General features: G+C 35.8%; 1 protein-coding gene across 1 annotated transcript; it reads left to right on the plus strand.

Annotated features, from left to right (window-relative positions):
* The first annotated feature begins 2,295 nt into the window (after nucleotides 1-2,295).
* Nucleotides 2,296-14,320, plus strand: LOC129927028 (G-protein coupled receptor GRL101-like). Its single transcript, XM_056034247.1, has 2 exons — nucleotides 2,296-2,511; nucleotides 10,135-14,320. Exons 1-2 carry the CDS (start codon nucleotides 2,475-2,477, stop codon nucleotides 13,374-13,376), a joined length of 3,279 nt encoding a protein of 1,092 aa, XP_055890222.1. The 5' UTR covers nucleotides 2,296-2,474; the 3' UTR covers nucleotides 13,377-14,320.
* The last annotated feature ends 3,461 nt before the right edge of the window (nucleotides 14,321-17,781 follow it).

Below are 17,781 nucleotides of genomic sequence, written 5' to 3' on the forward strand. Positions count from 1 at the left end.
TTTGAGCACAATGGGGATGATGACAAATGGGATAGGGAAAAATAGATGGCTGATAGTAGCAATATAAAATAAACATAAAAGGGGAAATAATAATATAAAATGTACATGTAAGGGGAAATAATAATCTCAAATCATCAACACAAGTTGGTAGAGAGAAAGGGGGGGGGTGATGGTCAGCGACCATGACGGTTTGTTTACATACGACCGTCAGCCGAGAACAATGGAGCGCGCTTGAATGGAGAGGGTGTCCATTCAAGGGGCGCAACTCTCGTTAGAGTAAAATGAGTAAAGGGGAGATAATTCATATATCTTCTCTAAGCGCAGTATTGTCAGCCAAGATAAAGGAAATAAAATAAGATGTACAAATATATACATGGTTGCATCAACGATCAATTGAGCAACGTAGCATTAATAGATTAATGCAATACATAGATATACACATATGCCCTGTTTATGTTTTCTACTTACGACAGTGAGAAATACACAATGCACTAATTAAATATAAATGAAATAATAAAATACACATGATTATCTCCAGTGAGAAATATGCACAAAGTAACTAAGATGGAACTTGTGATTAAGTTCGGCTTACCACCAGGTATTCCTCTAGGAGTGAGAATAAATGATATAGTCCAGACTCGTTTGCTCAGATAGAATGAGAAATGAGAGAGTGTCTATTCCGCCTTACTCTACCTTATATAGGCCTGGAAGATATGGGCGGAAACAGGGAGTGTCCTAGGCTTAAGAATTATCTTACACGTGGGTGAATTAGACTTGAGATGGGAGTCGCACCTTGGAGCGTCGAGAGGCGTTTTGACTCGGGTAATCTCCTAGATCAAAGAGAGACGTGGTAGAAAGGGGTGGGGAAAGGTGACTTCAACTGCGCCCGTCCGACATCATGCGAGTGAGATCAAAGAGAAGGTTTTTATCTTTCCCGATCAAGATGAGATAAGTCGAAAGACGCGGCCTAGCTATCTCTAATGTGGTCAACTAAGTCTAGCCTGGAGAGGAAAAGATGATGCGGGTGAAGAATTTGGGGGTAGGATGGGGAAATAATTAAAATAAAATAAATAAATAATGAATAATAATAATTAATGCTGTGATAAGTTTGAGTGACTCTGACGGCAAGCTTTTGACTTGTCACAATATATAGAAAAAAAGCTTATAATAAGTGTGATGTATGATTTAGTTTGGATCACTAATGTAATTAAATTTGTAATTTGTGTTCAGTAATTTCTTGCTCGAAAAGAAAAGAAAAACGGAAGGAGCCATGCAACTTTGATCTTGATTTGCAGCTACAAAACTTAAGTTTTCTTTTTCTATATAATCTTGCAAGTGTCGTTGTATCAGATCAATGACACATTTTAAAATACTTTTTACTGGCATTTTTTAAAACGATATTTTAAAGCTATTAATGAACATTCGAAATTATACATTTTGAACGGTGTATCTCAAATCAACTTGTAGTACCAATATAGTTGGTATATGTGTATTTCGCCCATAACAATTTTCAACCCACTAACCAAAACGGCCCGCATTAAAAAGGTTCCCATACCTCATCACAATTTTCTAGAACTCAAATTTTAAAGTCCCTTTATCTCACTCATCCTTCACTCAAACGACATGAACATCATAGAATAGTATATGCTAAAAAAATTATAGGACAATCAGTTGTAGCCTTTTCATCTGTCTACAGTATAATAGATTATAAGCGCTATTTATAATTAAACCACCCACACCCAAAACCACATTTTTTACCCCTGTATTTTCCACTGGAACGACTGCATTTGAATTCAAAAAGCGCATAAGAACAACGCACATCTGAGTCTTTTTTATTTTTTTTTTATTTTTCAACATTTATAGGAACAGCCTGCATAACAATGACAATCGAGAATTTACTGTGTCTTAAAATTAAGCTCTATGTAGCATTTGTAATTTTGTTTGACTACCTGTCTTATTATCAACATATGGTAATAAAAATTACTCATTCCTTTTTTTAAATTCTTGTAAAAAATGTGTTTGCTAAACATGGGTATAAAAATAAAAATATTTTCTAGTCAATGCATTACTTCTAATTCTATTCAACTACTCTGTTCTAAGAAAAAATTAGTCATCTAATGTTCATTGAACTAGTCTAAAAATTAAAGCGGATTATATGAAACATGTAATGCAGTAGATAATGTGCAGTTTCCGTTGCATGGCTCAATTTAGACACAAACATTAGCCACTTAGATTCAAGTCCGGGAAGACATTACTTTACTTTTAGTATTTAAAGTGCAGTATTACATTGTCAACTTATTAGGAAGCAACATTGTTTTTTGTATACAGGCATATAAAACCTTTAGCCTTGTAAACGATCACAAAACATACTATAAATATTGACCATGCAGTTAGTATCGTTCGCTTTTTGAAACATATATTTTACTTTTATTATACCTGCTATTCTTGTATAGTGCCAAAAGTATCTACAAACAATGCTAATCTTAACACTAAGTACATTTTTCTTATACGGTAAGTTTGTACAATTATTTCTTATTGCTTATATAACATGGAGGATCGGTGGCTGAGTGGTAAATCGCTTGTCTTCCGAACTAGAAGACCCCCGGGTTAAAATCCTGGCGAAGACTGGGATTTTTTAATTTCGGGAATTTTAGGGTCTCTGGGGTTCACTCAGCTTTAATGGGTACCTGACATTAGTTGGGGAAAAGTAAAGGCACAAGTTGGGGGAAAATGTATAAGCGGTTGGTCGTTGTGCTCACCACATGACACCCTCGTTAACCGTGGGCCAGGCCACAGAAAAAGATGACCCTAAAGAACACATGGTCTGAGAGAAGAATTTACTTACTTACTTATGGCTAAAAGATATAGTAAAATGTAAGATTAATTGAATTATTTATCCGAAATTTGCTACAAAACATCAATGTGCAGTTGACAGGTTCCTTCTGTCTCGAAACACAATTGATGCGCCAAGATGAGTCACTGGCTTTGGTTTCGTCTTGAGACGGGGCAGAATCTGGTGTGACTGATCAAGCCCATTCTGGAACGGCAAAGTTTGACACAGTTCGAGCATGTATATGCATCTGTCCAAAGGCTGGCAAACAGGGCAGATTTTTTTCTTCTCTCTATTGACTGATGCAGTTTAGTTTCTTTTGCTCTCGACAAAGTTCGTACCAGCTAGTACATCTGTCTTCATGCTGTCCGTTCTTGGGCTATGATTTGATTTTTGATTTTTGATTTGAAGCACATCGGCACAATTTAGGCCATGTCGTGCCTGCAGTCCCTTAAGTATCCCTCTCTCTCTAAACAACAAGGGCCAGATTCTATACAGTCATATCATTAAAATCAAGGTCTATTCACAGTTAAAATAGTAAAGGTAGTAAAAATTTAAATATTTGGTAAAAATCTAATGTAAATAGTGCATGTTCACAAATTCATAAATCAGATCTTCGTAGATAGCCCCACTTCCCGGATAAAGCCCAGTACCTTCCCATGGTCGACATTATCAAATAGTGTATTTAAATTAGTGGCTCTAAAATATTTCGCCCTGACATCCTGGTATCTGGGGCAATCAACGAGGATATGTTCCACGGTGCGGCGAGAGTCACAGTACTCACAAAGTGGGGGCTCCTCTCTCTTCAGTACAAAAGAGTGCGTGATGTAGGTGTGGCCAATCCTAAGTCTGGACATGGTCGTGCTACCACGCCTTGTCAGACCCTTAGATGTGGGCCGCCACCTGACATCCGCCACAATCTGCCTGAGTTTACTGTGAGTCTCAGCCTCCCATCTGTTCTGCCACTCTCGATAGGTGGCAGAGGCAATACTTTGTCTCAGGTCCGAGTAGGGAATTTGGGTTCCTGACACCGCATGATTTAGGGCTCTCTTTGCTTCTCTGTCTGCGGCTTCGTTTCCCTCAATGCCAACATGGGAGGGGACCCAGATGAAGGTGATATCCCTACGGTCGGCTGTTATTTGGTCCAACAGCTTCAGGCTCTTATGTACCAATGGGATGTCAGTCTTCATCCGCCCCAAAGCTTGCAATGCAGATTTGGAGTCGGAGCAGATTATAAATTTCCTCCTTTCTGATGCTTTTACGGCCATAAGTGCAAGCAATATTGCGTGCAATTCGGCCGTAAAGATGGAGCAGCCATCGGGGAGTCTACGGGAGATTGTTTTGTTCCGAAAGGAGCAGGCACACGCGACCTTTCCCTCCATTTTGGATCCGTCTGTGTAGATGGTGCCACAATCTCCGTAGCTCTCCTGCAGTTCCCTAAAGTGGACTTGTAGTATGCTTGGGTCTGTATTTTCCTTTTTGAAATTAAGGAGGGATAAATTTAATTTGGGTTTATTCATTAGCCAAGGAGGGTTCTGAGGGGTTTCTATTTTAGAGATTTGGTCAATGGGTGGGGTTAAATTTTGGATGGGTTCTCTCATTCGAAGGCCCAAAGGCTGTATGACGTTAGGACTTCGATTGTATAATTCTACCTCTGTGTGGTTAAATATGGAGTCAAAAGCAGGGTTCGTGGGGTTGGATTTTAGCTTGACTATATACTGCATTGCAAGCTTTTTCATTCTTATATCCATGGGGTTCTTGGGCTATCTCCTCTGACATACTTTGGGTAATTCCTGTGGTTCTCATGTCTTGCTTGCAGACATCTCTTTAGGTTAGTCTTGTATTGCCATGGAATTTGATACCCTTCGCAAGCTAAGCGTACAGGATGTCTTTAGGGATTCTTCCATCAGGCATACAGGTGACATGTCCGAGCCAGCGTAATCTTCTCTGTATCAGAAGAGCTTAGATGATGAGCATTTTGGACCATTTCAAAATCTCCTGGTGGGAGACATGATTCCTCCAGGAGATGCACATTATGCATCGTAGGAAGCGTAAGTGGAAGCTATTTAATCTGTGTTCTTGACCCATGTAAGTTTCCCAGCTCTCACTGCCATAAAGAAGTGTGCTCTGAACAATGGCATTGTAGACTAGGATTTTGGTTGCCATAGTTGAGTTGGTATTTATCCAGACGCGCTTGGAGAATTTTGCCATAGCTGCAGAAGCCTGTCGTATTCTTTTTGTCAGCCCAGGGTATACATTTAGGTTTCTGGTTATTGTTGTTCCCAAGTAGGTGAATTCCTGCACCAACGTTAGTATGAGATTTGAATATCAGAACAAACAAAGAAACTGGGTGAGAAGAGGCACTTCTTAAATAGGTCCCAAAGTTTAAATGTGAGCAAGGTTCTTATAACGTATTTCCTTCCGATATTTCACCTAACACAAACTGACTTTTCTTTAGAGAGCTCAAGATCTATGCTCTAGAGATCAGGCATTTATCTTAAGTAGCAATAATTGGGGTCACTTGAACTTTTTTATTTTGTGCAAATTTTGTACATGTTATTTCTCCCATTTTCCATTTTCGGATCAAGTTGAAACTTTGCACAATTATTTATGGCTCCTACGAAACACGAATGAATAGAAAATGAACTAACTTGTGGAAATTAATTAATTTTTTTTTTGACGCATAGAGCGAGTGGGTACAAGCTTTGTAAAAATAGTCAATATAGTAGAATTAGGCGGATGAAAAAAAACAAACTACATTGTTACTGTAAGCCGCACAAAATTTATCATTGTGCGACTAATTGAAGCAAATATTTTCAATTTCTAACATATAAAAATTATTACACAGTGGAAAGCGCAGAAGCGAGCCATACACAATCCTTAAAAAGTCTAGATAAAATTTATTACGTCACGAGTTATTTTCGCTGTCTATAGCTTTCTTGATCTCCATCTCTCTAGGTCTATGTCTTCCCAGTAGTCAGTATCGATATTCACTGCTTTAGGGTCCCGTTTAATTGCGTTCATGAAACGGAGGTGGGAACGACCAGTTTTCGAGTCTTACATCCGACGAAGACCATACCAGAGCAGGCGTAGTTGCCTGCCTGAGGATTGCAAAGATGTCGAGAAAACCCGTTCGCACAAGGATATTAGTTTTGACACTCTCTCTTGCATTGTCATTTTCAAGATCAATCGGAATTAGGCTAGTGGAATGTGTTTTTTTTTTCTCTCTCTCTCTCTCTCTCTCTCTCTCTCTCTCTCTATATATATATATATATATATATATAGATATAGATATAGATATAGATATAGATATAGATATAGATATATAGTTATATAGATATATTGTAATAACTTAAGCGAGGCAACTCAACGAGGCACATAGATGTTTATTTACAGGACATCACAAATACATGTAGAACAACATGTCTTGATCACAACATCTTTATCTCGGCTCTCAACTTGGGCAGAAATCGTTCTCTTCTCTTCCTAATGTTGACATCCTTCTCAGTCTAGTTTATCACAGTGCGCCCCTTCTAGCTTAGTGCGCATGGTAGAGTCATAACAATATATATATATATCATGGGTGTAGCCAGGATTTTTTTCGGGGGAGGGGTTTGGGGGGAGGATTTTTTTGCCCCCTGTCGCTGCCTGGTTTTAGTTGTAGGCGTGACGACGCGAATGTGTCCGAGTGTTGTAGATATTGTTCCTTAAGTAGATACTCTCTCATACGCACTATATTTGCAGGTGCGTGCGTATACTAGCGTACTGAACTCTTCAAGCACAAACGTTCCGAAACATTAATAAACGCTCTTGTAGCAGACGATAATTTTATTATACATAAAATATAATTCACAAAATATACTGGCGACTTCAGCCGTCACAGAATATAAACCAATAAATACTGGCTGCTCATGCCATGTAGAATAAGTAATCACATCAATGAAATGTTCACAATATAAGTCCGAAGAAATCTCTCAAGTTAACATTAGATCAAATTCATTAAGGTACACATTACAGACAGAGAAAATCGTACATCCACTCTCTGCTGGAGTTCTTCACTAACTAACTAACATTGACCCTTATTTCAGAGTCCTTTAACTTATTCACCTAACCTCGTGTTTGCCCGCACGGAATATTACAATAGGTGACTGAGTGTCACTTCATGTCACAGAGGTTCTAAAACTGGACTGTGACACCCCCCTTCCCGAAAAAAATTATATATATATATATATGTTTATATGGATGGATGTGTGTGTGTGTGAATGTGTGTGTGTGTGCATAATTAATCTCTGTTACATTCTGACCCTTTATTCTTTTGGAAGACGTTTATTGTGCCCTTGAAGAGGTTATTCCTGGAGTGAGTGAAAAAATTGTAGACTCCTAGGCCTTGCTAGCAAAGGGGTTTGGGGGAGCACTGAGAGCTCCCCCAGCGCGGGGCGGAGCCCCGCCGCCAAGCACTATTTTTGGTATTGAAAGCCAACTAAATGCATATTCTGAGGTACCTACAGTGCATTATTTTGCTATTAAAAAGTTTTATTTCAAAAACCTAATATGCTATTCTATTGACTTAGACCCTCCCGCACCGTTCGGCGCATTTGCTGGCAAGCTGTTTCAACAAAAATCTGTCACTGGCAATGTCTGAAGCATCTTCCCACCTGCTCTGAGGACCTCCATGAAAGTGTGGTACCAAGTTGTACTAGGATGTCATCACAACTCTTATTATGCGTAATTCATTTTGTTGGAGAACATTTCCCGCAAACCTCATGCGACGATCTATCACAACCTTACTAAGGGGTCGACTCCCACTTCGGCATAGGATTTCCTTGATTTATACCCGATCTCTATAACTGACTCCAAAAATCCGTCTTAGCCATCTTTGTAGAGCCACATTTAGTTCTTTTAAATTTCGGCAGATGACTATACATTGCACTTTATTAATGGAGCCCAGCCACTGGTAGACATGAGTAACTTCTCTTGACTACGATCTTGGAAATAGGTGACTATTTTGCTTAACATTTTATATCGAAAAGGCAAGTTTTATTGTCAAAATCATCTGTTGGGGGGTTTTAAAACTAAAATATAGCTGGAGTTGTTTTTTTTTTTATTCAAAACCACATTTAGCTACGGTCATAGAAATTGGTGACTGTGTTTGATTTAAAAATAATATTGAAGAGAGAGACTTTCAACCTTAAAACGCTCTGTAGGGGGGAAATATTGAAGAAATATTTTTTTTTACATCAAACCCATCTGAAGGGAAATTTAAACTCAAAACACTCAATAAGCTTGGCTACGCTCGTAGCATTTTGATTGCGAAATTATTTCTTTTTATTTTGAAGATTTATTTTTTAGCTTTAAACCCCGCTGGCGGGGGGTTTAAACTAAAAACCCCTATGGCTATGCTCATAGTTTTTTGAGTGAGTAATTTTCTTTTTTTTTTATATTGAAGAGGTATTTTTAGCTGAAGAGGTGTTTAAACTCAAAACCCCTTTGGCTACGGTCATACAATTTTGAGTGTGTAATTTGCTTTTTTCTATTGAAGAGGGGTTTATCGTAAATTTTAGAGAGGGCTTTAAAATCTTAATCACCCTTTGATGTGCTCTGGGAATAAAAATGGAATTCGGGGATTGTCGTTTGCAATTTGTTTTATAGAAGAGGGGGATTTAAATGCAAAACTCCCTGGTAGGGGGTTTCAAACTCAAAACCCCTTGGTTTGGGGTTTCAAACTCAAAACCCCCCTGGTAGGGGGTTTCAAACTCAAAACCCCCTGGTTGGGAGTTTTAAACTTAAAACCCCATAGTAGGGTGTTTTAAAAGTAAAACCCCCTGGTAAGGGTTTACAAAGTCAAAACCCCCTGGTAGGGGGTTTTAAACTCAAAACCCCCTTGGCTGTGCTAGGGCAAGTGATGGTTTAGTATTAAAATTTAACCTAAAAAAAACCCTCTGGTAGGGGATTTTAAACTCAAAACCCCTGGTAGTAGGTTTTAAACTTAAAACCCCCCTGGTAGGGGGTTTCAAACTAAAAACCCCTTGGTAGGGGGTCTTAAACTCAAAACCCTCTTGGTTGTGCTAGGGCAAGTGATGGTTTAGTATTAAAATTTCACCTAAAATAAACAAAATTAAAACAAAAGATCAGTCACTAAACTCCAACACCCCCCCCCTACGCCCATGATATATATATATACATAAATGTATATAATATATATATATATATATATATATATATATATATATATATATATATATATATATATATATATATATATATATATATATAGTGTTACGAATGAACAGTGACAGGTAGAGGTCACTATGTGTGACCCCGGCGAGATGACACAGCACCGAGTGTTCTTTGGAATCTATGTGTGTAAACAAAGACAGGATGTGACGTGCCCTCACGTGTTGTTCCAGAGGACGAACAGATCTACGAAGGGGGCAGTGTTACAAATGAACAGTGACAGTTAGAGGTCACTACGTGTGACCTCAGCGAGATGACACTGCAGCAGGTGTTCTCTGGAATCGACATGTATAAACAGCGACAGGATGTGATGTTTCCTCCCATGTTGTTCCAGAGGGTACTAGCAGTGTTTTTGCAACAATAGACAAGCGATTAGGGACTGTATATAAACCAGAGAGTTGATGTGAAAAGAGTCAGTACAGTCGTCGTTACTGTTGTCTACTGTGCGAGACAGTAGAAGAGAGTGGACTTGAGCCGTTACAGTCGATACAGTCGATGTAAGACGTACATGTTACAGTGACGAATTGTTATAGTTATAATTCAATAAAGTTATATAAAGCTGAAAGTTGAGTCGTCAAGTTCTTTGCAGTGTTTTTTTTTTATTTGTGTGCCTAGTACATTTAGCCAGAAGATCAGAAATACGTAACAATATATATATATATATATATATATATATATATATATATAGAGAGAGAGAGAGAGAGAGAGAGCTAATTATACAGTGGTTCGTGTCATCAAAGATCTAGAAGTTACTGCTATGTGATTGTTTCGTTGCTACATTTTTTTTTACCAATGTACACAAACCCTTATTTTGAAAATTCATTATAGGAGGATTCAGTGGAGCCTGCATCTGAGATTACACAAACTCTCATTGTAGTTTTGTATTTAAATGTGTCAGTTTCCATGTTGCAAAAAATTTAAATATTAACATGACACAATATTTTAACCATGTAAAATATTTTAGCAATCTCTTAACGAAATACTAAAATTGTCTTTTTTCATTGGTTAAATTCTAAAAAATAATTTCAATAATTTTAAATGTTTAAAGTAACAAATATATTTTTTTTCAGCTGGGACTTTGGCATTTCCTCTCAAAGACTGTCAGTCGAGAAGTCAAGATATTCTGTTTATAATTGATTGTCAAAGTGAGGTACAAGAACAGATAGACTTTATACAAACTACAACATCTTTCCTTTCAAAAAGACATCAGTTGAGACAAAATCACTCTGTGATGATGTTTACAGCCCATGGCGTAATTGAGATCAATAATTTCACAGATATTCAAGACATGCAACTCTCGTGTGGTCAGTCGTTTCCTGTTGATGACGTATTTAACACCTCGGAAGTCTGGTTCACATCCAGGAATAGACCACTCGTGACAATGATTTTCATCTCACACTCAATGATGTCACGTGATATTGATGTCGAAAAAATAGTTAAAAAACAAAAAAGAGATAAAAAAGTTAACCGTTTTTTTCTGTTACCAGACAAGGATGAGTTTTCTGAAGTATCTGATATTAGATTTTTTTACTTGTACAAATCGTATAGTAAATTAAACATTGTTGATATATTCTCTAAACTTTGTCAACTAACGTGTAAAAAGTCCCCACATACGTTTACTATAGCAGGTTCAATGACGTCATATTACCACATAGCTGATGTTTATAATATGAGTCACGATCAAAGTAATGAGTATTGTGCCAAGCAACAGACAAACAGTTATTTAATTTCATTGGAGTCTCCCAAAGAAATAATTTTTATATTTAATCTTTTAAAAAATGCTGAAATTATAAAAGATTTTAAAAACAATTTTAGTTTACATCTTGGAATCACGCATGACATTTTAGGGTTAGAGTGGCAGTCAGAGTATCCTTTTGTATTCCCTAAAAATATATCTACTACCTCAATGAAAGAAAAATGTTTTTTTTATGCATTACATATTAATAATACAATGAATTTAACAAACAAAAGTATTGATAATTTAAAGGAAAATATGTTTGTAGATAACTGCTCCAAAATAGTAATACCATCATTAGTTATCTGTGAATGTCATGAAGTGCTATCAAATCCAGAAGTGACTCGTGATTTAATTACCGCAGCCTCTAGAAATAAAAACATTATAGAACCTTTACATTATTTTCTTTCCTTAATATATCTTTTTGATAGGCCTTTCTATATTTATAAATTTCTACAGTCTGTTCAATGTACTCGAAATAGTTCAACTCAAAACGACTATCTGCAAATGTATGTCTGTAAAGAAGAATCTAATTTAAGCATTGATAACATTAACAACAACACATATCTTTTATTTTCCCTTCGAAATCGTACAAGATATTATATCTTTCATCGTATCGACATCAGCAAAGTTGAGAATGACTACCCATCTTTAACATTTCTGTGTGAAGAAAACAAATGCATACACTTAAGATACGAAAATATATTTGATTCGTGCTTACAAAACTGCGAAAATTTTATCTGCCCTAAAGGATTTGTTAAATGTCCCAACTCATATTGTATTTTTAGCACATTTATTGACGATGGGGTTAAAGATTGTCCTTTTGGAGAAGATGAATTTCAGGTGTATAATCTTTTAGGCGTAGTCAAAATTACTTTTACAATTGAGGAGTTTTGCGTTGACACAAGGGATTTCATCTACACAAGTGTTTTAAAAAATTTTAATTATGTATCTTTTAAATGTAATCTCCCTTGCCCAAATCTTTATAAGTGTATTTCTAGTAAGAGAATAGTAGAAAATAATAAGTTAGGGGAAAATGGAAATATTGAATACTTGTATAAAATGACCTTTAGTCTTTATCAAGTATCTAATTTAATATATCCACTAAGGATGTACTCAACGATATCACCACCCCTTAGCATGGTTGAATTCTATGGACATGATTGCGGAATAGAAAATTTCGACGACACTTTTCAATATTGGGATTTTTTAGATCTCATTGTATTAGATTTAAGTTCTAATGAGTTAATTAGTAGTAATCATATGAAAAATATAACAACGTTAAATAAATTAAAAGTGTTCAACATTTCTCATAACAGAAATCTAATTATAAATCAAAATTTTGTTTTCCCCACATCCTTAGAGATTATTGATTTATCTTATACAAAAACTTCCTCATTAAAATTGAATGTCTTTGAAAATGTAACTTTTCTGAAACATTTAAATCTAAGTAATACTTTAGTTTCTACATTTCAAGACATGGGAATACCGGAATACTTTACACTAGAAACTTTATACATAGAGAAAGTTGAGATGATAAATATTAAAGAAAATTTTTTCCGAGGTCTTACTATAAATTCTGAGTTACGAGCTAGTAATTATAAACTTTGTTGTCCACAAATATTAAATCTAAATATTTCAGCAGACAAATGTCATGCACCAGTAGATGTCTTCTCTTCATGTAAACATCTTGTTGGTGACATTTTGAAGAGAATTACCATCTGGATCGTAGGACTTATAACTGTAGTTGGAAATGGTATTGTGTTAGTTTATAGAATTAGATGGAACAGAGAGATATTTAAAAAAGCTCATGGACTGTTTGTAACTGGTCTGGCTGTTTCAGATTTTATTATGGGCGTGTATTTACTTTTAATAGCTTCAGTAGATATTCATTATAAAGATATTTATGTGTTAGAAGATGTCAAATGGAGACACAGTGTTTTGTGTCAATTTGCAGGATTTCTGTCAACAATCTCAAGTGAAGTTTCTATATTTTTTATTTGTTTGATAACAATTGATCGATTCTTGAAAATTACTTTTCCTTTTGGTCAACACAAATTTACAAAAACCGGCAAAATATTTTCTTTTACATTGGTTTGGTTCCTTGGGATTCTTTTAGCACTGCTTCCGATGTTTTCTTTGCAATGGGACATTTATTCTTCCAATGGTTTATGTCTTGCTTTACCGTTTAGCTTAAATTTACATAGGGGCTGGATTTTTTCTTTTCTCATTTTTGTTGTCTTCAATTTTATTTTGTTTACTTGTATAGCTTTGGGACAAATTCTAATTTTTGTCAATATTTTAAATATAAAGAATCAAGTTAATAATGCTGCAAATGATAGGAGACGACGAGTGCAAGATTTGAATATAGCCAAACAATTATTCTTTGTTGTGTTGACAGATTTCATGTGCTGGTTTCCGGTTGGAATACTTGGATTTATAAGTCTTAACGGCCACATCTTTGACCGAGAAGTTTATGCCTGGGTTGCTGTTCTTGTGTTGCCTATAAACTCTGCCCTTAATCCAATAATTTACACTTTTCCAGCCATCTACCGAAAATTTAACATTTATAAATAATAATTTTTACATCTAAACCCTCTATATCAGGGGTTCTCAACCTGTGGGTCGCGACACCCTTGAGGGTCGATTGACCATTTGCCAGGGGTCGCCTAAGACCATCGAAACTATGGATTGTTATTATCTATTCTTCTATTGCTGTATGTGTGTGTGTGGGGGGGGGGGTCGAGGCAGAGTGCGGGATTGTAAAAGGGGTCGCCGAACTTAAAAGGTTGAGAACCGCTGCTCTATATTCTAATTTTTGAAATACAAGTTTCTATGTTTACTTTTTTTCTTTTAAATTTAATAAAGGTTTTGTTTTTATAAAGATGTAAAATACCAAGATTGGTTTTGTAAGAATGGTTTTCTAATCATTTAAACATTCTTGTGTCATTAAATGTTGTAATACTTGCTTCAAAATCAATATAATAAGGTTTGTCTTCGAGTCCGAAGATTGATGCAGGAATGCAGTATTTCCCGTGGCTACAAAGCCCCAGCTGTGACCTACATATTTTGCCACATTTATGGCAAGCATAACCAGTTTCCGTCGGTGGTCGATTAAGATTTTCCTTTCGCTGTGTCCTTTTCATTGTATTGTCTTGTGGTCTCAGATGTGTATCCATCGGCTTTTGACCTCCAGCTGTCTCGTTGCTTCAAAATAGATAAAGCAAAAGCTTATCCATCTAATTTTAAACTAACATTTCATAGAACATTACATTGTACTATTATATATATATATTTATATTATAAAATATTTTCAATGGTAAAAAGATATACATTCATTTAGAGGGAAAAGTTCATTTTTAAAAAATTCCGCCATTGTTCTTTTATCCAATAATAATAATAATTCAATTTTGTTCCGCTAAAAGTTTTTTTTATGTATATAAAGTGTTTATATAGATAATAATTGCATTTTATATTGATTTTCTTGATTCAAATTAAAATAAAACAAGTGTAAAGTTTCATATACTTTTTCAAATAATTTGTTCCAATTATACTCTATTCTTATGAGTTCCGAATTTTACAAAACAACGTATTTAGTTTAAAAGTCTTATTTTCATCGTGAAGAGAAGGTGGCGGTCTAATATTAAAAAGATTAATCACACAAAGGTGCTCTCTCTCCATTTTATTGTTATTATTAATGATTGCATCCGACATTAGCGGGGTTCGAGAAAGACTCATAAAAACATCAGCAAATATATAAAGCCAATATAGCTTTAATTAGTGACAGTTTTTTTTTTAAATTGTGGTATATCTCCACTAAAAATCCCCTCCCCCCCCCCTAGTAAAAAAATGAAAAGAAAACTTCATGTCTTCTCTTCACATCAACCTTGTACCGACAACCCTCTTTCCTAATATACCACGAAGTTCAATTTCAATATCAATAAAGTGTCTACATATTTGACAAGTTCTGTTCACAAACTCTGATGTCTGCACAAATATTAACCACCCAAACACACCCAAACGGTTAGGGTGAGACACACTCCCACTCCACTACATACCTGCATGTTTGTGTGGGAAGGGGTTGGCATAATATAAAATTGAATAAAATATACAAAATTGTAACATATTATTAATACATGTAGAGAATTTGTAATAAAACGAAGTGGTTTCTCTAAAAATGCCCCCCCCCCCTTTTACATAATTTTTCCGCCCCATCCACTGCCCCCCAAAAAAAGATTAAGGTGGGTGAGAGGAAGTATATCTAGTTTCTCCCGCTCAACGTACCATAGAAAGGGACATAATATAAAATTGGATAAAATGCAAATAATTAGTTCAGATTATTAAGAAATGTAAATATTTTTAATGTACTAAAATTGTATGATTTTGTCTATAATAATTCATCCCCCCTTCAAAATTTAAACTGGACCCCATCCGAAGGGTTGGGGGGAGTCAGGTGCAATCGCCCCCTCACCTTTTCATATCTAAGGGGGCGACATAAAATAAATTTGGATAAAGTATAAATAATTTGCATATATTATTTTAATAAATAAATATTAGTCTGATTAAGACTGGTCATGGCCACATTCTTATATGCTTGTGAGTCCTGGACGCTCTCTGGAGAGCTAGAGAGGAGGATCCTAGCAATGGAATTGAGACGCTACAGAAGGATCCTAGGTATCGCATTTAAAGACCGCATCACAAACTGACACAAACCAAGAAATCAGAGGGTTATTGCAGAGATTGAGCTCCATGACGACCTGCTATCTATCGTAAAAAAAAGCAAGCTAAAAATCTATGGCCACATTACAAGGTCTACGGGGCTCGCAGAAACCTTCCTTAAGGGAACAGTACCAGGAAAAAGAAGAAGAAGCAAACAGAGAAAGCGATGGGAAGACAACATAAAAGAATGGATGGGCTTGCCATTGAAATAGGTTCTAACTTAGGTAAAAGACAGGGAGGAATGGAGAAAGACGGTCGACAAATCTTGCTTGGTGCTCCAATGGTTCAATAGACTAAGGAATAGGAGAGGTAAAGTAAGTACTTTGTACTTTGTACTGAAGTGTGGAAGGAGATAATCGCCCCTACCTCCATACCTGAATCCACTAGTGTATTAAACCTAAGATTCAGCCTGACTGACAAACCATTTCTCACACAGGTGTAAAAAAAGTCAACAACTATAATTATGCTGATTTAAAATAAAATAGTTCATTTAATAAAATAACAAGGTTACAAAGACAGTTTGTGTGGAAACACAGACTCAAAATCAGCCCCCGAAGTGGTCCACCCAGACAGGTAAAAAAGAAGGTTTCAATATTTTCACAAAGAATATCAGAATGAAATTCTATCAAAAGCAAATGACAGAGAAAAATGGAGAAAGAAGGTTGACAGCAGACCAAGGGATAGGTGAAAGTGAAGGTGAAGTTAGATGTAATCCTGGCCTAACTGATTGATTATAATGATTATCTGATTTATCTACTTGTTTTGTAAAGAGTCAATCTTTTATTAAAAGCCCCAAGAAAAAAATGTTCCTTAAAAGTTTCCTTTAAAAAAATCCTTTAGTTAAGTGATGTACAATTCAAATATAGCTCTACAGTTCACGCGATAATATTAAAAACTACTTATTAATTGTTGCTTCAAATTATGTTCCACTTATATGCTTATAAGTTATACTTATACTTATATATATATATATATATATATACACTCCCAATTGAGGAATTATAACACGAGTTAGCGATTTCTTGTACTAATATAACGAATGACTTTTTAAAACTTCGGTAGTGTCCATTTACACTACAACATTTCACCACAAATATATAGTTGTACTTAATGTGAAGTATATACTTGTTTACTCTCGTGCATAATGTTCCGGAACAATGACATAGCTTACTAGTTGTTATCATTTTGACTGCTGTCTAATTACAGTCAATAAGTGATATTTTGGGTTTTTGGTACATCAATAAGCATCGACCTGTTCACAGATGAATGTGGTTCAAAATATTGTAAAAGTTTAGCAGCAAAGTTATTAAAGTGCGGATATACAGATTCTGGCACCCATGAAACTCCAGCGAAAGAACTGACTGGAACTTCTCTTTCCGGTCAAAATTTGCTAGGAGGTATGTCATCTGGAGCTGAGTCAGCTTCTGCATTAAATGGTAAGCTGAGGGTATTGAAAACAGGTTCCAATTTCTTGATATCTTAAAATTTGCTTTCAAATTCCACAATCAAGACATACAAATAAAACTTGTACTTTTCAACCATTTCACTAGAAATAGTTTCACCTTTCAGCTAAGAGAAATGGAATAGCTTTGTTTGAAAAGAATTAAGATGCACATGCATTTCATGTGCAAACAACAAACAGCAATGTTCCCGATGATAAACGTGAAGTTTGTCTTCTACTCTTCATTAGAAATATTAGTAACAAAGTCACAGTCAATGTCCTTCAAGGAATCTAACAAATTTTTTTTGTAATGAGATTCCATATTTTTCTAATGCTAGGCCAGCGGATACTAATGTGTTACTGAACATCGGAATGTTTTGTTTCCAAATCTTACAGTACTTTTCGGAACTGACAGTCAGGGCCAGCTGTAGATAATTGGAGGCACTAGGCGAAATGAATTTGGTGGTCCCAAATAAAATAAAATGTAGCATATTAAAAAACTTTTATACTTCAACAATACTAGTGATGACAAGTGTCGCTATTCCTTCTCTGAAATAATAAAATAGATATCCTGTGTGGGGCTCTCAACAGTCGTAGACATTAAATAGGTGCATAGTATAACTTTTTAATGCATATATGAATTTTCAGAATTACGACAGTTGACTTGTATTCATTGCAGATGTGTGTAAACTTTCCTGTAATGCACCTTTGTATTTTATTACAAAGCCTGTTTTTCTCAGTCAAAGCACGGTCTTCATCAGTTGCTACCCTTGCCATCTTATACAAGCCAACCCAACACTTTCCACACAGTTCTTCATAGTA

The sequence above is a fragment of the Biomphalaria glabrata genome, chromosome 6 (assembly GCF_947242115.1).
Source record: "Biomphalaria glabrata chromosome 6, xgBioGlab47.1, whole genome shotgun sequence".
In the NCBI taxonomy this organism is placed as follows: Eukaryota; Metazoa; Mollusca; class Gastropoda; family Planorbidae; genus Biomphalaria; species Biomphalaria glabrata.

What these genes read in the sequence shown, in the direction of transcription:
- LOC129927028 (XM_056034247.1), top strand. Translation starts at nt 2,475, where the DNA reads ATGCTAATCTTAACACTAAGTACATTTTTCTTATACG. An exon ending in AAGTACATTTTTCTTATACG is followed by an intron (nt 2,512 to 10,134) that starts GTAAGTTTGTAC and finishes ATTTTTTTTCAG; the next exon opens with CTGGGACTTTGGCATTTCCT.